Source organism: Mustelus asterias, chromosome 18 (assembly GCF_964213995.1).
Source record: "Mustelus asterias chromosome 18, sMusAst1.hap1.1, whole genome shotgun sequence".
Lineage (NCBI taxonomy): Eukaryota > Metazoa > Chordata > Chondrichthyes > Carcharhiniformes > Triakidae > Mustelus > Mustelus asterias.
This window is the reverse complement of record NC_135818.1, coordinates 87,948,249-87,971,616: the sequence shown is the minus strand read 5'-3', so window position 1 is coordinate 87,971,616 and position 23,368 is coordinate 87,948,249. Positions and strand designations below refer to the sequence as shown.

The window sequence follows — 23,368 nt, the reverse complement described above, 5'->3', positions numbered from 1 at the left end:
TTCATTCCATCCCAGGTTACCTGGGTCCACTATAGTTCGCCTACCTACGCAACAGGGCCACAGCAGACGCCATCTCCCTGGCCCAGCACTCAACCCTGGGACACCTAGATAACAAAGACACCTATGCTAGACTCCTATTTGTTGACTATAGCTCAGCCTTCAACACCATTATTCTGACAAAACCCATCTCCAAACTCCATGGCCTGGGGCTTGGCTCCTCCCTCTGTGACTGGATCCTGAACTTCCTAACCCACAGACCCGCAATCAGTAAGGATAGACAACAACACCTCCCCCATGATCATCCTCAACACCGGTGCCCCACAAGGCTGTGTCCTCAGCCCCTTACTATATTCCTTATACACCAATGACTGTGCGGCCAAATTCCCCTCCAACTCGATTTTCAAGTTTGCTGACAACACCACCGTAGTGGGTCGGATCTCAAACAACGATGAGACAGAGTACAGGAATGAGATAGAGAATCTGGTGAACTGGTGCGGCAACAATAATCTCTCCCTCAATGTCAACAAAACAAAGGAGATTGTCATCGACTCAGGAAGCGTAGTGGAGGACATGTCCCTGTCTACATCAATGGGGACAAAGTAGAAATGGTCGAGGGCTTCAAGTTTTTAGGTGTCCTGGTCCCCCTATGCTGACACTATAGTTAAGAAAGCCCACCAACGCCTCTACTTTCCCAGAAGACTAAGGAAATTTGGCATGTCAGTTATGACTCTCAGCAACTTTTACAGATGCGCCATAGAAAGCATTCTTTCCAGATGTATCATAGCTTGGTCTGGCTCCTGCTCTGTCCAAGACCACAGGAAATTTCAAAGGATTGTGAATGAAGCCCAGTCCATCACGCAAACCAGCCTCCCATCCATCGACTCTGTCTACACTTCCTGCTGCCTCGGCAAAGCAGCCAGCATAATTAAGGACTCCATGCACCCCGGGCATTCTCTCTTCCACCTTCTACCGTTGGGAAAAAGATACAAAGGTCTGAGGTCACGTACCAACCGACTCGAGAACAGCTTCTTCCCTGCTGCTGCTGTCAGAGTTTTGAATGGACTTATCATAGAAATCATAGAAACCCTACAGTACAGAAAGAGGCCATTCGGCCCATCGAGTCTGCACCGACCACAATCCCCCCCAGGCCCCATATCCCTATATATTACCTATTTTACCCGCTAATCCCTCTAACCTACGCATCCCAGGACACTAAGGGGCAATTTTAGCATGGCCAATCAACCTAACCCACACATCTTTGGACTGTGGGAGGAAACAGGAGCACCCGGAGGAAACCCACGCTGACACGAGGAGAATGTGCAAACTCCACACAGACAGTGACCCAAGCCGGGAATCGAACCCAGGTCCCTGGAGCTGTGAAGCAGCAGTGCTAACCACTGTGCTACCGTGCCGCCCTTAACTTACCTTGCACTAGGTAGATCTTGTTGGGGCAGCACGGTGTCACAGTGGTTAGCAATGCTGCCTCAGAGCGCCAGGAACCTGGGCTCGATTCCTGGCTTGGGTCACTATCTGCACATTCTCCCCGTGTCTGCATAGGTTTCCTCTGGGTGCTCCGGTTTCCTCTCTCAGTCTGAAAGACGTGCTGGTTAGGGTGCATTGACCCGAACAGGCGCTGAAGTGTGGCGACTCGGGGAATTTCACAGTAACTTCATTGCAGTGTTAATGTCAGCTTTACTTGTGACTAATAAATAAACTTTACTTTTTACTTTACTTTCTCTACTCCCTAGCTATGACTGTAACATCACATTCTGCACTCTCTCCTTTCCTTCTCTATGAATGGTATGCTTTGTACACTCACAAGAGAAACAATACTTTTCACTGTATACTAATACATGTGACAATAAATCAAATCAAAATCAATGTGGTGAACCTTCTCTGAACTGCTTCCAATTAAAGTATATCCTTCCTTCAGTCAGGAGATGAGAACTAAACACAGTGCTCCTGGTGCAGTCACACCAGTGTCCTGTGCCAGACTTCCCCACTTTAATATTCTATTCCCCTTGCAATAAAAACCATTTGCCTTCCTAATTACTTACTGTTCCTGCATGCTGACGTTTTTTGTGATTGATGTACAAGGTCACCCAGATCCCTCTGTACTGCAGCATTCTGCACTCTCCATTAAGTAATATTCTGCTTGTCTATTCATCCTGCCAAAGTGGACAAATGTGCTTGACCCCATATTGTTCCCCACCTTGCTCACTCACTTAACAAATCTGATTCCTGTACCGGCTCCCTGTATCCTCACAACTTGCTTTCCTTTCTTGGTTTTGTCCCATGACCAGATTTGGCTACAAATACACTCTGCCTTTTCCTCCGAGTCAGTAATATAGACCCCAGCACTGATCCCTGCTGCACTCCGCTAGTTACAGTTCAGCATCCTGAAACTGATCCATTCTTCCAGCTCCCTGCTTCCAGTTAGTTAGCCAATCCAATGTTAAAATATTCCCCCCAACACCGTTAGCTCATGTGCCCCTTTTGTAACCCCTTATTGAACCATGATTGTATTGAATGGTGAAGCAGGCTGAAGGCATCATAAGGTCCACCCCTGCTCCCATTTCTTGTTTTTAGCTGTGGCTGACAAAGCGTGGAACAGTTCATCACTGCGCCTAGCGTCGCGCACCAACAGACCTTTACTGTTCAACACTTATACCTTCCCTCGGAAAGTTTCTGCATTGAGACTCCATAATGGACTGAGTCAGGTTGTAAGATTGAATGCTTATAATTCTGAGGGAAATGTACTACCTTTTCTAAATCTATTATTTTCACCACACCAGCAACGTAAACTAGTGACAAATTGAAATGCTGTGACTGCGGGAGGTCCCCAGAACCCGCGCCCCTGGCTGCACTTTAGGTTCTTTTACACACCTTTCCTTAACATCAGCAGAATGGCCTAGCCACCAATATATTGGAACAGGGAGTAACAGAGGTTAATAGCATCATGTATTTGAAGAGAAGGGAGAGAGATGTGGTGGTCGGGTGAGATAAAGAGGCATAGGTGGGGGCTTGTATGGAGTTTAAGTATGGACATTTGGGCCGAATGGCCTGTTTCTGTGCTGTAAATACTGTGTAGTTCTGTGTAGCTGGATGTCTAGATCCTCGTGTCACTGGGATGCAAGAGGCTGTTTGTAAAGGTGTAAGATTCTGGTATACCTACCATTCAGCAAATGCAGCCCTTCCTCTGGTAAAACTAGTCCTTTATTTTTCCCATGTACTGTTTGTGAATTGGGTGGTGTTGATATTCTCCAAGGTATATTAAATACTGCGTTCTGCCAATTCTACCTCTTCGAGTCAGGCTTTGATTAAAAGATGCTCTGGAACATTTCAGTCTGTGCTGATTAATGATCAAACAGCAAAGAGTAACATGGCACAGAATCTCTCTCGTTCTCTTACTCACCCGCTTGCACCCTCTCTTCTCTCATTCCCTCTCATGTTCCCTCTGTCTCTCGTACTCTCGATCTCTCTCTCTCTCTGGTCTCCACCCCCCCCCCCCCCCCCACCTCCTTCTGGTCTCTCCCCCCCCCATTTCTGGTCTCCGCCCCCCCCCCCCCCCCCCCCTTTCTGGTCTCCGTTTCCCCCCCCCCCCTTTCTGGTCTCCGTTCCCCCCCTCCCCCTTTCTGGTCTCCGCCCCCTCCCCCTTTCTGGTCTCCGCCCACCCTCCCCCCACCCACTGTCTGGTCTCCCCTCTCTCTCTTGTCTCCTCTCTCTCTCTTGTCTCCTCTCTCTCTCTCTCTCTCTCTCCCTCTCTCTCCTTTCCCCCCCTGCTCTCCTTTTACCCACCCCCCCCCACCTGTTCTCCCTCTCGCTCACTCATTCATGTTCCCTCTTTCAAGTTTGAATTTGCCTGTGCAGCTTGTTCAGAATACTGATTGTACTGTTTGGCATGATTGTGGAAATCTGGGGCACTGTAACCCCCTGGCCTGTGCTAAATTGGGCAGGAATACTGTAGTTGGCCCCTTGCCCTGGGCTAGAGAGAGAGGAGACACTGGGTAATGTCCCACTGTCAGCGCCATCCAGCAAACCTAGAACTTCAAGCTTTGTCCCACTCATAGTTACTGCCTTGGCAGCTGAAATTCTCCCCACTTGATCCCTCCCTCTAATATAGACCCCAGCCAGACAGGGGCCCACTGTGTGTGTGCGTGGGTGGGGTGGGGTGTGGTGTGGGGTTTCCCTCTGGCACTGAGACATTATTAATATTAAAGCTGCCTCGGTAAAATGCTCTGTACTGTCGACCCCCAAATGATGTCCTTGTGTTGACCTTTATTGATGGTATGCTGCCAGTTTATCCCGAACATGGAATTCTGTCCTCCCAGTTGGTTTCTTACTGAGCATGTGACCAGCCGATTAAAATTAAATTTGAGAGAGTGGTTTTACTTTGGGATTGTGAGGTGATTTTTGGTGTGAATGCATCGAATCTGCTGATCGTGTTCAAAATATGACAGTGCAACTCTAAACCGATGCTTCCACTTGCCCCTCTTTCTCTCCCCCCACCCCCCCAGAAGCTACTTCACAGAAAAATGCTTAACAGGCGTCACACTGAAAATGCCAAACAGTTATTATACATACACAACAGATAGACATGGCAAGCTTTCCTGGCTAGTTTGTTTCCTTTGTGTTTACTTGTCGTAACCTGCCACATCTGAAGAGAATGCTGACTGTTGCTGAGTTAGCCAAAACAGTCGAAGTAATTCCTTAATGTGTTTTCTGAAGTTGCATAATAATGCAGCTTTTAAAAAATTATTTTTGGGGTGTGGGTGTCGCTGGCTATGCCAGCATTTACTGCCCATTCCCTAGTTGTCCTTCAGAAAGTGGTGGTGAGCTGCCTTCTTGAACCACTGCAGTCCATGTGGTGTAGGCACAGCCACAGTGCTGTTAGGAAGGGGTTTTCAGGATCTTGACCCAGCGACGGGGGAACAATGATGCACCTTCAAGCCAGGATAGTGTGTGGCTTGGAAGGAAATTTGCCGGTGGTGGTGTTCCTACGCGTTTGTTGCCCTTGTACTTTGAGATGGTAGAGGTTGCGGAGCTTGTAAGGTGCTACTGAAGGAGCCTTGGCATCTTGTAGATGTAGAACTGCACCAATTCATCACAATAACTGCTGGTGTACCTGTGATTGAATCACAGAGTTGGGTGCATTTACCTCATCCTAGCCCATGTATTGAGAAAGACCATCGAATCCAAACCTTTCAAAAATCATTTTCAATTTGGCATCCACTGCTCAGTCAAGAATCCATTTCATGAGTTGATCGTTTTGCCTCAACTCTATCCTGACATTGTTTCCTCACTTGGTGTTCACTAGTTTTAACCCTTGCCCTGTTACACACTTTAGTTTAAGATAGTGTATCGGGTTAATAGTTTGGGCATTACTGGTATCTTGCACGCATTGAGTTTGCTTTCTTTCACTTCCTGATACGGCGGAGAAACCAAATTTCTTCCCCGAATGTTGGGGTTAGTCTTGTGGTTTATCTTCACAGTGTCGCTCTTACAGTCTGAGTAGCAAGAGTGAGACAAGAGGTCTCGCCTGACCAGAGAATGGGATAATTTGAGCATGACTTCCTCTGACTTATACGCTCATGTTGTGGTGCCTTGGAACATATTGCATGGAACATTCTGAACAGTACATCAATGCAAGTTGTTATCATGCAATGTTCTAGTGGCTTTCCTGATTTGCACATTGAATATGGAATCATCCATAAAGCCACCTAGGCACAGTCAGTTTGGCTTAGTCACCCTTGTTGGGGGTACCTCATGTCCCATTTTTCTTCTGATGCGTAGTATTTATCCACATTGAATTTTATTTTTCACCAATCAGCCCATTCAGATTTGGTTTTAATCGAATCCTTTGCTCGCTCTTTGTGTGGACAAATCAGTGTGTGCAGATTAAATGGCTGACCACGCTCTGTTGAGCATAACCCTGTATTAACACAGGATCCAGGTAGTTTGGTGAGTAGTTACACCGTTCTGTCTTCTATTGAGGCATACGCTTTAGGGAATGTGGTGTATCTTTTGGTCTAGGGGAAGTGGAACAAACCAGCCAGAGTCTCCCCCACGCATGGCTGTAGAAGAATCCATGTTTGAAATTTAGTGTGATGATGGATTTTTTTTAATTTTGGGGGAAAATATGGTGGTATTCTGTACCATGATTAAACTGGGGGAATGTTAAGAGAGGCAGGTTTGTCTATAAGAGCTGAGAGATAAAGGGTTAAAGGTGGGGAATGCACGGTGGCACAGTGGTTAGCACCGCTGCCTCACAGCGCCAGGGACCCAGGTTCGATTCCCGGCTTGGGTCACTGTCTGTGTGGAGTTTGCACATTCTCCCCATGTCTGCGTGGGTTTCCTCTGGATACTCCGGTTTCCTCCCACAGTCCAAATATGTGCGGGTTAGGTGGATTGGCCATGCTAAATTGTCCCTTAGTGTCAAGGGGACTAGCTAGGGTAAATGCATGGGGTTATGGGGATAGGGCCTGTGTGGGATTTTGGTTGGTGCAGACTCGATGGGCCGAATGGCCTCCTTCTGCATTGTAAGATTCTATGTGTGAGGTTCATGCGTTTGTAATGAGAGGCGATGGTGAGGTTAGATTTCCAAGTAATTAGGCTGGGTTCAAAATTTGCATTATAGTCATAGAGTCAGAGGTTTACAGCATGGAAACAGGCCCTTCACCCCAACTTGTCCATGCCGCCCTTTTTTTTAACCACTAAGCTAGTCCCAATTGCCCACGTTTGGCCCATATCCCTCTATATTATGAGATAATGACTTTACAAGTGTTGAATTTCTAATGGAAGTGACAGTGGACTGTTGCAGCTTACAAAGGTAGATTAAATTTTATTGACCTAAAAGAAAACATGAAAGATTCTTTTATTTGGAAAAGTTGAGTTCCTCTTTCTAATTTAATCCAACCCTGCAACACATCGAGCTATCTGCACTCCTCCAATCCTGGTCTCTTCAACAACTTCGATTTAGTTGCTTCACCATTGGTGCCCTAAGCTCTGAAATTCCATCCTTAAATATCTCTGACTCTCAACTTCTCTCAATCTCTGATGCTTCAGAAACCCTACCTCCTGTCCTCATGTCCTTATGGAACTAGGTGTCAAATTTGTGCTTGTGAATTGTCTTGGGATGTTTTATTATACAAGCTTGATATGAATACAATGAATTGTTGGTTTAAGGAGGTACTGGAATGTGATTGGTACCTGTGGAACTGTACACTGAGGATTGCTAAGCACAGGGACAGTAAAGATGATGTATGATTGTGCGCATCATTGCTACTGGGTGCTTGTTAAAGCCTATCCACCATCTACAAGGCACAAATCAGGAGTGTGATGAAATACTCCCCACTTGCCTGGATGGGTGCAGCTGCAACAACACTCAAGAAGCGTGACACCATCCAGGACAAAGCAGCCCCGCTTGATTGGCACCACATCTACAAATGTTCAATCCCTCCACCACCGACGCTCAGTAGCAGCAGTGTGTGCTATCTACAAGATGCACTGCAGCAATTCACCAAAAGTCCTTAGGCAGCACCTTCCAAACCCACGACCACTTCATCTAGAAGGACAAGGGCAGCAGATACATGGGAACACCACCACCTGCAAGTTCCCCTCCAAGCCACTCACCATCCTGACTTGGAAATATACCGCCGTTCCTTCGCAGTCGCTGGGTCAAAATCCTGGAATTCCCTCCCTAACGGCATTGTGGGTCAACCCGCAGCACGTGGACTGCAGCGATTCAAGAAGGCAGCTCACCACCACCACCTCGAGGGCAACTCGGGATGGGCAATAAATGCTGGCCAGCCAGCAACGCCCATGTCCCACGAATGAATAAGAAAAGTGCGTGTTTCTCCTTGTTGCCATCATCTTTGAGCCTCAGCTTTACTGTGAGCGATTGCTTGGGTTCAGTTAGTAATTGATCAGGGTTAAAGTTCTTACATTCCTTCACTATTCATGTTGGGATGAAACATCTCTTTGTCGTTATCCCCCGATGATGCAGCACCAAAGCCTTGACTTCCCAGCAGTCATGATGTACAGGGCTGTATTGTCAGTCTGCAGGCTTCTCTCTGCTATGTGTTAACAGAGGGAATGCCGGATTCTCTTCTATGTTTAATGCATGCACGGATCTTGATGCATTTTTGTTCTGGCAGCATCCAATGAGTTCCGAAGCTTCCTGCCACTTCCTCCAATTGTGGGTGGATAAAGGAGAGAATTAAAGGAGCAAAATACATGTGTGGTTAAAGCTCTTGGAAATAGAAAGAAATAGCTTGCATTTCAATAGTGCCTTTAAGGACATCCCAGAGCACTTTACAACCAAATGTAGTCATTATTTTAAGGTAGGAAATATGGCAGACAGTTTTCACACAGCAAGATCCCACAAACAGTCATTAGTTAATTACCAAATAATATTTATAGATGTTGATTGAGGGATAAATAATTGGCCCGGATTCCGGGAGAACTCTTGGTCCCACTCACAATGCTGCCATTGCTCATGCTGATCTGTAAGGGCAAATGGGGCTTTGGTGTACGTTGCATCCAAGCGGTGCTAAGTTAGCGGAGAGATTTTCTGCGCACAACTGTTGGAATGGGAGAGGGAGTAAGCAGCCAGGAGCAAGGTCTAAAACCCGACCCCCAACCTTCTGCTTCACCTACTCATGTTATCACATTCCTAGACATCTAACTAATGCTGTCTTGATAAGCTGCTTTTATACTGTGCTCATTAGGCTTTGAGTCTGGAAGGCATTGCTAAACTCAGCCCCAGCGCTGTAGTGGACTCAGCTTTCTGTATCTGGAATAAAGGAAAACTCAATACTGCCGAGAGTGAAAATATGAAATAAATGCAGGAAATGCTCAGCGGCTCTGGCAGCATTTGTGGAGCGAGAAACCCCAGTTAACATTTTGAGTTGAATGTGACCCTTCTTCTGAAGACACTTCTTAATGTGAAGTTAGGTGGAAACTAAGTCGTCCGTGGCGGGACTGAAACGTGGAGTGTTTCCCACTGTGGAGGCTGGCGGGAATCCAGCCCTGGCCTCATTAACTATGCACCTGGAGGCTTTGCGCTGTATTCCGTGGTGGGGCAGGCCTGATGGCGTGTAGTCTGCTGTTGTGTCCAGGCACCATATTGAAAAGATGCCTAACATCACTGACCCACTACTGGAGAAAGCAGGTGGATCTTCAGGAACATTCTGAAACCAGAAGATGGACCTCCTCCAGTGCACCAAATCTGGAAGGTCCACCTGCAGCTGCTCCTCCCGGACATCACCGTGGTGTTCCAGGTGCAGGGTGGCCTGTGGCCTCCATCCTGAACTCCTGAGATAGCCCCGGGCATTGTTCAGGTGAGTCCCGACATCTGCACGCCACATTGTTCCAGCCGTATTTTGCACCGAGGTGTTTTCCCCACGGGGGGAGGGGGGGTTCAGGCTTTCATCAGCATCGTATTAACGGGATGCAAATGAGTTTCACATTGGCCTCCAGCAGCTTTTCCAATCTGTCATCCCGTGCACCAGCGGAAAATCCCGTGGGAAATTCACGCCGGTGTAAAACTGATTTTTGGGCTTCCTGCTGAATTCTCCCCCATCCTGCCAGCCATTGTGGGTATGGGAGAATTCCATCTTGTGTCACATTCTCTGAATTAGGCATTGTACTTTCATGAATGAGATTTTCTCACACAGAGGGTGGTGAGTGTCTGGAACGAGCTGCCAGAGGCAGTAGTAGAGGCGGGTACAATTTTGTCTTTTAAAAAGCATTTAGACAGTTACTTGGGTAAGATGGGTATAGAGGGATATGGGCCAAATGCGGGCAATTGGCACTAGCTTAGGGGTTTAACAAAAAAAGGGTGGCATGGACAAGTTGGGCTGAAGGGCCTGTTTCCATGTTGTAAACCTCTATGACTCTGAGATGAGGAGAAATTTCTTCACTTGGTTGGAATTCTCTGAACATCCACAGCTCTCTGGAGTAGCCTTTGAATGTCTTCAAGACTTTGGATACAAAGGTGATCATGGTGAAGGAAGGTGGCATTGAGGTAGAAAATCAGCCATCATCGTATTGATTTGTAGAACAAGCTCGTAGAACCAAATGGTCTATTCCAACCTCCTTATCTTCTCCCTCTGTAACATTCACTCTCTTCTCACTCCCTCCTCTCTCCACCACTCCCCTCCAATCCTCGATGCTCCCTCTGTGAGGAGAAATTCCTTCACCCAGAGGGTGGTGAATGTGTGGAATTCACTGTCACAGAATGTAGTTGAGGCCAAAACGTCTGATTTCAAGAAAAATTAGATATAACTCTTGGGGCTAAAGGGATCAAAGGATGTGGGAGGAAGGGGGGATCAGGATATTGAATTTGATGATCAGGCATAATAATGAATGGTGGAGCAGGTCGACTCCTGCCTCTAGTTTCTATGTTCCTCTGTTTCTGCAGTCTGGTTAATGTGGGGTTGAATTTCAGTGTTATATTGATTTGTATGCTTAAAAAATCTAATTCATATTAAAAAACGGGGCAGCATGGTGGCACAGTGCTTAGCACTGCTGCCTCACAGTGCCAGGGACCTGGATTCGATTCCTGGCTTGGGACACTGTCTGTGTGGAGTTTGCACGTTCTCCCCGTGTCTACGTGGGTTTCCTCCAGATACTCCGGTTTCCTCCCACATTCTGAAAGATGTGCTGGTTAGGTGCATTGGCCCGAACAGGCGCCGGAGTGTGGCGACTAGGGGATTTTCACAGTAACTTCATTGCAGTGTTAATGTAAGCCTTACTTGCGACTAATAAATAAATACACTTTAAATCCTACTCGAGTACATTTTGCTGATTCACTTCCATTCTGAATTTTTATATTTCAGGTCCTGGAAAAGCTCCGTCACTGGGAACTGGGTTCCACACTAACCTCGGGAAGGAGTCACGTGCACAGACTTTACAGAATGGTAAATCTGCAGCTACATTAATTGGTGGCAGTCTGTGTGTGTCTTTGTCTTATTGTTTCTTCTAGAGCAGCTCACTGGAGGTTTCACTAGATTGAGGTTTAACATTGGGCTGATTAGTGTGTCCTGAATTTGTTTATCTGGCAGCATTGTCCTTGTCTGTAGACTTCTCCCTCTTCAGCCTCCAATTGTAACAGACCATTCTTAAAAAGCCCGTGAGGAATTTTAAAAATCTTGTTTTTCTCCAGTATAAAAACAGAAAGTGCTGGAAAAGCACAGCTAGTGTGGCAGCATCTGTGGAGAGAGAAAGCGAATTAACATTTCAAGTCCAACCTGACACTTCAGAACTTCCAAACGAAGTGTCACATTGGACTCGATGCTAACTCCTCCTTCAGGAGGTGTGGCGTAAAGGTATTGTCATTGGACTGTTAATCCAGAGACCCAGGGTAATGCTCAGGGAACATGGGTCCAAATCCCACCCTGGCAGATATAGTCAAATTTGAATTCAATAAAAAGCTGAAAAGTCCAATGATGACCATGAAACCGTTGTCATTAAAGAAACCCATCTAGTTCACTGGGAAATCTGCCATTCCTAACCAGTTACTCTTGATCCACTGATTGATTCTTAAATGGCCTGTGAAATGGCCACTTGGGATGGGCAATGAATGCAACACCCACATCCCAGGAATTTTTTTTTAAAAACACTAATCTTTTTTGTACAGTAACGTATACCTGAATTGGAGCAGAAGATGAAAAAGTTGATGATTGCTTTAGAACAAAGAAAATTACAGCACGGGAAGAGGCCCTTTAGCCCTCCAAGCCTCCTGCTCGTCTGAACTAAAACTCCCCGACCCTTCCCGGGACCATATCCCTCTATTCCCATCCTATTCATGTATTTGTCAAGACGCCCCTTAAATCTCACGATCGTATCTGCTTCCACTACCTCCCCCGGCAACGAATTCCAGGCACCCACCACCCTCTGTGTAAAAGAAAGTTGCCTCGTACATCTCCTTTAAACCTTGCCCCTCGCACCTTAAACCTGTGCCCCCTAGTAATTGACTCTTCCGCCCTGGGAAAAAACTTCTGACTATCCACTCTGTCCATGCCCCTCATAATCTTGTAGACTTCTATCAGGTCTCCCCTCCCAACCTCCATCGTTCCAGTGAGAACAAACCAAGTTTCTCCAACCTCTGCTCGTAGCTGATGCCCTCCATACCAAGCAACATCCTGGTAAATCTTTTCTGTACTCTCTCCAAAGCCTCCAGTAATATGGCGACCAAAATTGAACACTATATTCCAAGTGCGGCCTCACTAAGGTTCTATAAAGCTGCAACATGACTTGCCAAATTTTAAACTCAGTGCCCTGGCCCATGAAGGCAAGCATGCCGTATGCTTTCTTGACTACCTTCTCCACCTGCGTAGCCACTTTCAGTGACCTGTGTACCTGTACACCCAGATCCCTTTGCCTATCAATACTTTAAGGGTTCTACCATTTACTGTATGTTTCCCATCTGTATTAGACCTTCCAAAATGCATTACCTCACATTCGTCTAATTGTTTTCAAATATTCTGTTGTGTGTATATTTATTCACATCCTTTCAGTATTGTCCATCAAATTTTCAATCAGGATAGTAGCAGTCTGGAGTTTTTCTCCCAGAAGGTTGTGGATGCTGGGGAGGTCAGTAGTTACTTTAAGTACTTGAATTGATAGATCTTTGTTATGTAAAACAATGGAGTTGAGGTGTAGATCAGCCATGGTCTCACTGAGTGAAAGAACGGCATTCTTTGTTCCTAAAGTCATTTGTTGCATCAATGGAACAAAGGGGCAACGTTCTGAGCTGAATTTCAATCATGCCTTCACGGGCAATTTTTGTTGGTTGCCACAGGGCTTTCCAGCAGGAGAGGAGTAAGCTCCAGGGCTGATATTGGCACCTGCAGGGTTAATGAGGCTCCTAGGATTATTTTATGGATAAAGTGTTTGCCTGCCTCTTGAGGCCATTCACTTCCTGTCACTAGACAACAAAATCCAAAGATCAAATGGACAAGGACCAACAAGAGGCGAGGCCACATTGGATTTGGTACTGGGTAATGAACCAGGCCAGGTGTTAGATTTGGAGGTAGGTGAGCACTTTGGTGACAGTGACCACAATTCGATTACGTTTACTTTCGCAATGGAAAAGGATAGGTATATACCAAAGGGCAAGAGTTATAGCTGGGGGAAAGGAAATTATGATGCGATTAGGCGAGATTTAGCTGGCATAGGTTGGGGAAGGAAACTGCAGGGGATGGGCACAATTGTAATGTGGAACTTGTTCAAGGAACAGCTACTACGCGTCCTTGATAAATATGTACCTGTCAGGCAGGGAGGAAGCAGACGTGTGAGGGAACCGTGGTTTACTAAGGAGGTTGAATCTCTTGTGAAGAGGAAGAAGGAGACTTATGTTAAGATGAGACATGAAGGCTCAGTTAGGGCGCTTGAGAGTTACAAGTTAGCCAGGAAGGACCTAAAGAAAGAGTTAAGAAGAGCCAGGAGGGGACATGAGAAGTCTTTGGCAAGTAGGATCAAGGAAAACCCTAAAGCTTTCTATAGGTATGTCAGGAGTAAAAGAATGACTAGGGTAAGATTAGGACCAGTCAAGGACAGGAGTGGGAAGTTGTGCGTGGAGTCTGAAGAGATAGGAGAGGCACTAAATGAATATTTTTCGTCGGTATTCACACTGGAGAGGGACAGTGTTGTCGAGGGGAGTACTGAGATGCAGGCTGTTGGACTGGATAGGATTGATGTTCATAAGGAGGAGGTGTTAGCAATTCTGGAAAGGGTAAAAATAGATAAGTCCCCTGGGCCGGATGGGATTTATCCTAGGATTCTCTGGGAGGCTAGGGAGGAGATTGCAGAGCCTTTGGCTTTGATCTTTGTGTCGTCATTGTCTACAGGAACAGTGCCAGAAGACTGGAGGATAGCAAATGTCCCCTTGTTCAAGAAGGTTGAGTAGGGACAACCTTGGTAATTATAGACCGGTGAGTCTTACTTCTGTTGTGGGCAAAGTATTGGAAAGGATTACAAGAGATAGGATTTATAATCACCTAGAAAGGAATAATTTGATTAGGGATAGTCAGCACGGTTTTGTGAAGGGTAGGTCGTGCCTCACAAACCTTATTGAGTTCTTTGAGAAGGTGATCAAAGAGGTAGATGAGGGTAAAGCGGTTGATGTGGTGTATATGGATTTCAGCAAAGTGTTTGATAAGGTTCCCCATGGTAAGTTTTGCAGAAAATACGGACACATGGGATTGAGGGCGATTTCGTAGTTTGGATCAGGAATTGGCTAGCTGTAAGAAAACAAAGGGTGGTGGTTGATGGGAAATATTCATCCTGGAATTCAGTTACTAGTGGTGTGCCGCAGGGATCTGTTTTGGGGCCACTGCTGTTTGTCATTTTTATTAATGACCTGGATGAGGGCGTGGAAGGATGGATTAGTAAATTTGCGGATGACACTAAAGTCGGTGGAGTTGTAGACAGTGCGGAGGGAAGTGGCAGGTTACAGAGGGACATAGATAGGCTGCAGAGCTGGGCTGAGAGATGGGAAATGGAGTTTAATGCGGAAAAGTGTGAGGTGATTCACTTTGGAAGGAGTAACAGGAATACAGAGTACTGGGCTAATGGTAAGATACTTGGTAGTGTGGATGAACAGAGGGATCTGGGTGTCCATGTGCATAGATCCCTGAATGTTGGCACCCAGGTTAATAGGGTTGTTAAGAAGACGTACGGTGTGTTAGCTTTTATTGGTAGAGGGATTGAGTTTCAGAGCCATGAGGTCATGCTGCAACTGTACAAAACTCGGGTGCGGCCGCATTTGGAGTATTGCGTACAGTTCTGGTCGCCGTATTATAGGAAAGATGTGGAAGTGTTGGAAAGGGTGCAGAGGAGATTTACCAGGATGTTGCCTGGTATGGTGGGAAGATTGTATGAGGAAAGGCTGAGGGGCTTGAGGTTGTTTTCGTTAGAGAGAAGGTTAAGAGGTGACTTAATAGAGGCATACAAGATGATCAGAGGATTAGATAGGGTGGATAGTGAGAGCCTTTTTCCTCGGATGGTGTTGGCTAGCACGAGGGGACATAGCTTTAAATTGAGGGGGGAGAGATATAGGACAGATGTTAGAGGTAGGTTCTTTACTCAGAGAGTAGTAAGGGCGTGGAATGCCCTGCCTGCAGCAGTAGTGGACTCGTCAACATTAAGAGCATTCAAATGGTTATTGGATAAACATATGGATGATATTGGAATAGTGTAGATTAGAGGGGCTTTAGATTGGTTCCACTGGTCGGCGCAACATCGAGGGCCGAAGGGCCTGTACTGCGCTGTAATGTTCTATGTTCTAAGGAAGCCCATGAAAGAGAGACTTGAATTTGTATAAGCACCTTCGCGTGCCTTCCAGTCAGTTGAAGGACATTTAAAGTGTATTTATTCACTGTTATAATATCTGAAGCACAGTAACTAGGAAGTTCATAGCAAGATTCCATAAGGAGCAGTGTAATCACAACCAGATATTCTGGTTTCGTGATGAAGAACAAATATTAGCCTAGGCACTGGAGATAACGCCACAGATCGTCTTGGAAATAGTGCAATGGGAGCTTTTCCACCTCATCCCAAAGACACTTGCAGATTAGGTGGATTGGCCATGGTAAATTGCCCCTTAGTGTCCCAAGATGTGTAGGTTGGGGGGATTAACAGGGTAAATGCGTGAGGTTACGGGGATAGGGTGGGGAGTTGGACCTGGGTATGATGCTCTGTTGGAGAGTCAGTACTGACCCGATGGGCCAAATGGTCTCCTCCTGCACTGTCAGGATTCTGATTCTATGGAATTGAACAGCACAAAGCTCTTTTTTTATAGCACAACATCCACCATCAGTGCAGCAGTCGGGCTGCAACTCGAGGAACACAGATATCTGGGGCTTGTAGGGCTGGAGGAGAGTTGGACATTGTGGAGATTGAAGGCCATGGAAGGATTTAAAAACAAGAATGTGAATTTTACCAAGCCATGACATTGCTTACTCAGCAGCCAAAGTAGGCAGTAAGCACGGGTGATGGGCCAGTGCGATTTGTTGTGAGTTGTGGCATAGGCAGGGGAATTTTGGATGACTTAGTTTCCAGAGAATAGAATGTGTGGCCAGATATATGTTGGAAAAGTCAAGTCTAGCAGTAACAAAAGGATGGGCTGAGGGAGGGACGGAGTCTGACAATGTTACAGAGGTGGACATTGACACTGTTAATTGTGGTGTGGATGGAAAGTTGGAAGCTCATCTCAGGTCAGATATGGCATCAGAATTGTGAACGGTCAGATTGAGCCTTGGACAATTGAGAAAGGAGCAGGTTGGGGTTGTGGCCAGTTTGTGAAGGAAATTTCTGCTCATTCAGTATTGAATGTCAGCCAAAATCTGACAAAGTAGAGACAGTGGAGGGTCAAAGAGATGCGACATTCCCTTTGGATTTGTTTTTGGAGGCTCCAGCCCTTTAAATGGATAGTATTTCAAATGGGCAACTGGTGTCGGCCTGTGTGGGGATGTTCATGCTGCTTCAGGGCACTGCAGCTTAAAGGAAACATTGAGAACGAGTTAGAGCTGGATGTTGTCAGTGTACTTGGGCAAACTGATACTGTTTTCAGAAGATGCTGAGAGACAGCATAAAGATGAGAAATGTGAGGAAACCGAGGATAGATCCTTAGACACCAGAGGGAACAGTGCAGGATCAGGAAAAGATGCCAGTGCAGGTGATTCACTGGTTATGATTAGATCGATAAGAATGGAACCAGGTAAGATCAGGCCCATTCAGCTGGATGACAGAGACATTGTGGTCAATCATGTCAAAGGCTGCAGATGAGTTGGAAAGTACAAGAAAGGATAAGTTTAACTTTGTTACAGTCACATTGGATGTCGTTTGTGACTTTGATAACAGCTCTTTCGGTAGTTTGATGGATGGAAACCTGAGTGAGAGATTCACCATGGAAAGGTGCGACTGGATTTTGGAGGCAGCAACACGTTTGGGGACTTGGGAGAGGAGAGAGAGGTTGAAGATGGTGCAGTAGTTTGCAGGGAGAGAGGTATTTTGATGAAAAGGAGGATGATGGCAGCTTTGTAGGAGAGATGGTACAGTACGTGAGAGGAAACCATTAATCATAGCTAACATGGGAGCCAGAAGGGGAAGTCAGCAGGCTTGATGGGCCATATGATTGACTCCTGCTCCTACTTCTTATGTGTTTGTGTTTGAAGTCTGATTTCCACTTTAAAAGTAGAAAATACAGGCTGGAAATAGCCAAGTCCATCAGCATCTGAAAAGAGGTTACCATTCGCAGTGTTTGCTGATAAATCTGGGTAACTATGCTCTTTCGTCCACTCTTCACAATGTCTGTGAGAAACAGCACCATCTGCTCAGGAAATAATGCTTCAGGGAATAAAATGACTCATCTTGAATCCCATGGTGTATATATAATATATACTTAAAATTCCCTGGAGTAATCTCAAAGTGCACATGTTGCGTAGAATTTCTTTGTAATTGCTGCAAATGACTATTCCCAGAAGTGAGTTGACAGGGAGAGATTTCTTCTATTGGTTTCCAATCCCTAATTGAATGTCCTTATCTTCTTTCACCTCTCTAAGGGTGTGCAGACTCTTTCTATTATATCATTCCATCTGTATCGTCCTGCTTTCAGGTCACTACCCTCCAAACTGAGGAATGAGAGTGTAATGGTTCTGTTACTGGCTCAGTAATCCGGAGATCTGACCTAATATATCTGGATTTGTGAGTTAAAATCCCACCACTGCAGCTGGGAAATTTCAAATCAGTGAAGAAATGATTCTGGAATTCGGAGCTGGGATCAGTATTAGTGCTAGATTATCATAAAAAGCCAATCGGGACAAGAAAATTACCATCAATACCAATGTGGAACTCCAAACTCTCAACAATGTGATTAATTCTTAACTTCCCTCTGCAATGGTTTAGTTTGTATCTATATATGCCCTGTTTGTGAACACAACTCCCACTCACCTGATGAAGGGGCAATGCTCCGAAAGTTTGTGGCTTGTGGTACCAAATAAACCTGTTGGACTTTAACCTGGTGTTGTGAGACTTCTTACCATGGTTTAACAAGCCATTTGTTATCAAGAAGGTGGCTCGCCACCAGCTTCCTGTGGACAATTTGAGATGAGCAATAGCGATACCCATGTTCTGGATTCAGCTGTTTGAGCATAAATGGCACCACAGCTGTGCCCTCAACTGACATTAGACCGATGTGCTTCCTCACCAGGATCCATTGATCAGGAATGATAGTTTACTGTGCAGAGGCCTATTGCAACTCCGCAGGCTGTGGCTGCCTGTTACACGTCGATGGCCTGAATGGCCTGTGGTGCTGTATGATTCTATAGTGGAGGAGTAGGGCTATTAACTCGCTAGCTCCAGCAAAGAGCCAGCAAAGACACTGGACTGAATTGCCTTCAGCATAAACTTAAAATCAAATATTGGTATTCACTGCCAGACTTTGGCTCAGAGACCATTGGAGAGTTGCACGCTTTTCCTTTGCCCTCCCCAACCTCTTAGTTTCCTCATTTTGAACAGTTATGGTGCCCTTTGATGAACAGGTTTAGCATTAAATGTTCAGAGTGGTGTTATGTAATTCAGACTAATACCTGGAATGGGCGGGTTGTCTTAAGAGGAAAGGTGAGACAGGCTAGGCTTGTATGAACCTGGAGTTTGGAAGAATAAAAGGCAATTTAAATGAACATGCGAACGTAGGAACAAGGAGCAGGAGTAGGCCACTCAGCCCCTCGAACCTGCTCCACCATTCAATAAGATCATGGCTGATCTGATTGTAACCTCAGCCCCACATCCTGCCTACCCTTCGTAACCTTTTACCCTCTTGCTTACCAAGAATCTACTTACCTCTGCCTTAAAAATATTCAAACACTCTGCTTCCACCATCATTTCAGAAGACTCCCAACCCTCTGTGTGAAACTATGTCACCTCAACTCCACTTTAAATGGGCAACCTCTTTTTTTGAAACAGTGATCCTCAGTTCTACTTTCTCCCATAAGAGGAAGCATCCTCTCCACATCCACCGTTAAGACCTCTCAGGATATTATATGTTTCAAAATATCACGGAGACTAGTTTTTAATTTGAGATTTTGATTAACTGAATTTGAATTCCATCAGCTGCCGTGGTGGGGTTTGAACTCATGTCCCCAGAGCCTGGGACCTCAGGATTACTGGCCCGATGACATTACCACGGCACCGCCATCCTGAGCGGTCTTGACAAGGTGGATGTGAGGAGGATGTTTCCTCTTGTGGGATAATCTAGAATTAGAGTAACGATAAGTCCCCTGGGCCTGATGAAATGTATCCTAGGATTCTTTGGGAGGCAAGGGATGAGATTGCAGAGCCTTTGGCTTTGATCTTTGGGTCCTCGCTGTCCACGGGGATGGTGCCAGTGGACTGGAGAATGGCGAATGTTGTTCCTCTGTTTAAGAAAGGGAATAGAAATGACCCTGGTAATTACAGACCGGTTAGTCTTACTTCGGTGGTTGGTAAATTGATGGAAAAGGTCCTTAGGGATGGGATTTACGACCATTTAGAAAGATGCGGATTAATCCGGGATAGTCAGCACGGATTCGTGAAGGGCAAGTCGTGCCTCACAAATTTGATAGAATCTTTTGAGGAGGTATCTAAGTGTGTTGATGAAGGTAGGGCAGTTGATGTCATATACATGGATTTTAGTAAGGCGTTTGATAAGGTCCCCCATGGTCGGCTTATGATGAAAGTGAGGAGGTGTGGGATAGAGGGAAAGTTGGCCGATTGGATAGGTAACTGGCTGTCTGATCGAAGACAGAGGGTGGTGGTGGATGGAAAATTTTCGGATAGGAGGCAGGTTGCTAGCAGAGTGCCGCAGGGATCAGTGCTTGGTCCTCTGCTCTTTGTGATTTTTATTAATGACTTAGAGGAGGGGGCTGAAGGGTGGATCAGTAAATTTGCTGATGACACCAAGATTGGTGGAGTAGTGGATGAGGTGGAGGGCTGTTGTAGGCTGCAAAGAGACATAGATAGGATGCAAAGCTGGGCTGAAAAATGGCAAATGGAGTTTAACCCTGATAAATGTGAGGTGATTCATTTTGGTAGGACTAATTTAAATGTGGATTACAGGGTCAAAGGTAGGATTCTGAAGACTGTGGAGGAACAGAGAGATCTTGGGGTTCATATCCACAGATCTCTAAAGGTTGCCACTCAAGTGGATAGAGCTGTGAAGAAGGCCTATAGTGTGTTAGCTTTTATTAACAGGGGGTTGGAGTTTAAGAGCCGTGGGGTTATGCTGCAACTGTACAGGACCTTGGTGAGACCACATTTGGAATATTGTGTGCAGTTCTGGTCACCTCACTATAAGAAGGATGTGGAAGCGCTGGAAAGAGTGCAGAGGAGATTTACCAGGATGCTGCCTGGTTTGGAGGGTAGGTCTTATGAGGAAAGGTTGCGGGAGCTAGGGCTGTTCTCTCTGGAGCGGAGGAGGCTGAGGGGAGACTTAATAGAGGTTTATAAAATGATGAAGGGGATAGATAGAGTGAACGTTCAAAGACTATTTCCTCGGGTGGATGGAGCTATTACGAGGGGGCATAACTATAGGGTTCGTGGTGGGAGATACAGGAAGGATATCAGAGGTAGGTTCTTTACGCAGAGAGTGGTTGGGGTGTGGAATGGACTGCCTGCAGTGATAGTGGAGTCAGACACTTTAGGAACATTTAAGCGGTTATTGGATAGGCACATGGAGCACACCAGGATGATAGGGAGTGGGATAGCTTGATCTTGGTTTCAGATAAAGCTTGGCACAACATCGTGGGCCGAAGGGCCTGTTCTGTGCTGTACTGTTCTATGTTCTATGTTTAAAAATAGGGGTTGCCCAATTCAGAGAATTGAGTCATTTTCTCTGAGCATCGTGAGTCTTTGGAATTTTCTTCCTCAAGAGATGGTAGAAGCCAAGGGTTTTGAGTATTTTTAAGGCAGAGCTAAATAGATTCCTGATTAACAAAGGGGTGAAAGGTTATCTGGGGATAGGCAGGAATGTGGGGTTGGGGTTACAACCAGATCAGCCATGATGTTATTGAATGGTAGCGGGGCCAAGTGACCTACTAATTTATATATATACGTACATGCCGTTTTAAGCAGTTTTATGATGTACACAAGCACAATACCTGGTCTCCACTGCTTCTAATGGGCAAGTTGGTGCTATTTGCAATGATTTACAATTCTGACATTATGGGCGGTGCAGTGGTTAGAACTGCTGCCTCACAGCGCCAGGGATCCGGGTTCAATTCCGGCCTCGGGTCACTGTCTGTGTGAAGTTTGTACATTTGCCCCGAGCCTGCGTGGGTATCCTCTGGGCACCCCAGTTTCCTCCCACAGTCCAAAGATGTGCGGGGTAGGTGGATTGGCCATGCTAAATTGCCCCTTAGTGTCAGGGGGATTAGCTAGAGTAAATGTATAGGGTTGTGGGGATAGGGCCTGGGTGGGATTGTGGTTGGTACAGACACAATGGGCTGAATGGCCCCCTTCTGCACTGTAGGGATTCTATGTCTATTAATTAAACCTTGAAATGGACCAATAAGACCCTTTTGAGAACCTGTGCATGTTGGTAACTTGCATAGAAAAGATCTGATCATTCACTTGGTTGGGTCATTGTGATATCATTTAATGTAACTAAATACCTGTTTCTACCAGAAATAACTGCCACACGTTACACAGTGTAAACAGCGACTGTGAAATTTATTGTCTTTCATAGTAATAGAAATTGGTTAATGTTACTTTTGATTTAAACCAGATTTGGCCAGTTTAAATGGTGAGGATTATGTGCATCAATATTAAAAATTCACTTACAATTCCATCCACTTTCTCATGTTTCTCTCCCCCTTCTGATTTTCAATCTAAAGATGTAGGATTTGTTGGTCATGAGTTAATTTGTTATGTTGAACTTGCAGAGACCAGGAACTGGGCTGAGGCAGCTGAAAACAATGGACCATCCTTCCAGCTTTTCATCCCAGCAGTCTGGGCTGAACTGAAACTTTGGTCCCCAGAGCTGGAAAGACTGTGCTTTCATAGTCTATCTGACCTCATTCAGCATCTGCACTGCTCTTTGATGTCTGGCTTTCACAAGCTAACTTACTCTTTGGAGGAATGATTTGAAGTTTTAAAAATATTACTTTTTTGGTTTTGTTTGCTTGACATCTTTTTGAAACTGGCAAGAGTTTGTGTCATGTGGTGATGTTAGGAATGCTGTAGTACCTCATCCAGATAGCCCATTGTACATGGCTGAAGTTTGACCACGAGTGTTGGGTTATTCGATTGTGTAGCGAATCAAGTTCTCATCTTGATGTCCACATATTTTCCAGTGACTGGGGAATTGAAGGATTGAGGGAAGTATCTTAGAGTCATAGAGGTTTACAGCATGGAAACAGGCCCTTTGACCCAACTTATCCATGCTGCCTTTTTTTTAAACCCCTAAGCTAGTCCCAATTGTCCGCATTTGGCCCATATCCCTCTATACCCATCTTATCCATGTAACTGTCTAAATGCTTTTTAAAAGACAAAATTGTACCCGCCTCTATTACTACCTCTGGCAGCTTGTTCCAGACACTCCCCATCCTCTGTGTGAAACAACTGACCCTCTGGACCCTTTTGGATCTCTCCCCTCTTCCCTCTCACCTTAAACCTATGCCCTCTAGTTTTAGACTCTCCTACCTTTGGGAAAAGATATTGACTGTCTAGCTGATCTATGCCCCTCATTATTTTATAGACCTCTATAAGATCACCCACTGTTATTTGTCATTTATATTAATTTATATTAATGATTTGGATGAGAATATAGGATGCATGGTTAGTAAGTTTGCAGATGACACCAAGATTGGTGGCATAGTGGACAGTGAAGAAAGTTATCTCCAATTGCAACAGGATCTTGATCAATTGGACCAGTGGGCTGATGAATGGCAGATGGAGTTTAATTTAGACAAATGCGAGGTGATGCGCTTTGGTAGATTGAACCAGGGCAGGACTTACTCAGTTAATGGTAGGGCATTGGGGAGAATTACAGAACAAAGATCGAGGGGTACATGTTCATAGCTCCTTGAAAGTGGAGTCACAGGTGGACAGAATGGTGAAGAAGGCATTCGGCATACTTGGTTTCATCGGTCGGAACATTGAATACAGGAGTTGGGACGTCTTGTTGAAGTTGTACAAGTCATTGGTAAGGCCACACCTGGAATACTGTGTTCAATTCTGGTCACCCTATTATAGAAAGGATTTTATTAAACTAGAAAGAGTGCAGAAAAGATTTACTAGGATGCTACTAAGATGCTACTTGATGGATTGAGTTATAAGGAGAGGCTGAATAGACTGGGACTTTTTTCTCTGGAGCGCAGGAGGCTGA

At 45.5% G+C, this 23,368-nt stretch overlaps 1 protein-coding gene across 3 annotated transcripts in view; it reads left to right on the top strand.

Annotated features, from left to right (window-relative positions):
* The window catches only part of brf1b (BRF1 general transcription factor IIIB subunit b), a 354,849-nt gene that overhangs the window by 37,668 nt on the left and 293,813 nt on the right, over positions 1 to 23,368 (top strand). For all 3 annotated transcript variants that reach the window (XM_078234524.1, XM_078234525.1, XM_078234526.1), the window contains exon 2: positions 10,842 to 10,922. In XM_078234524.1, coding sequence (XP_078090650.1) covers positions 10,842 to 10,922 — 81 coding nt within the window. The remainder of the gene's footprint in view (positions 1 to 10,841; positions 10,923 to 23,368) is intronic.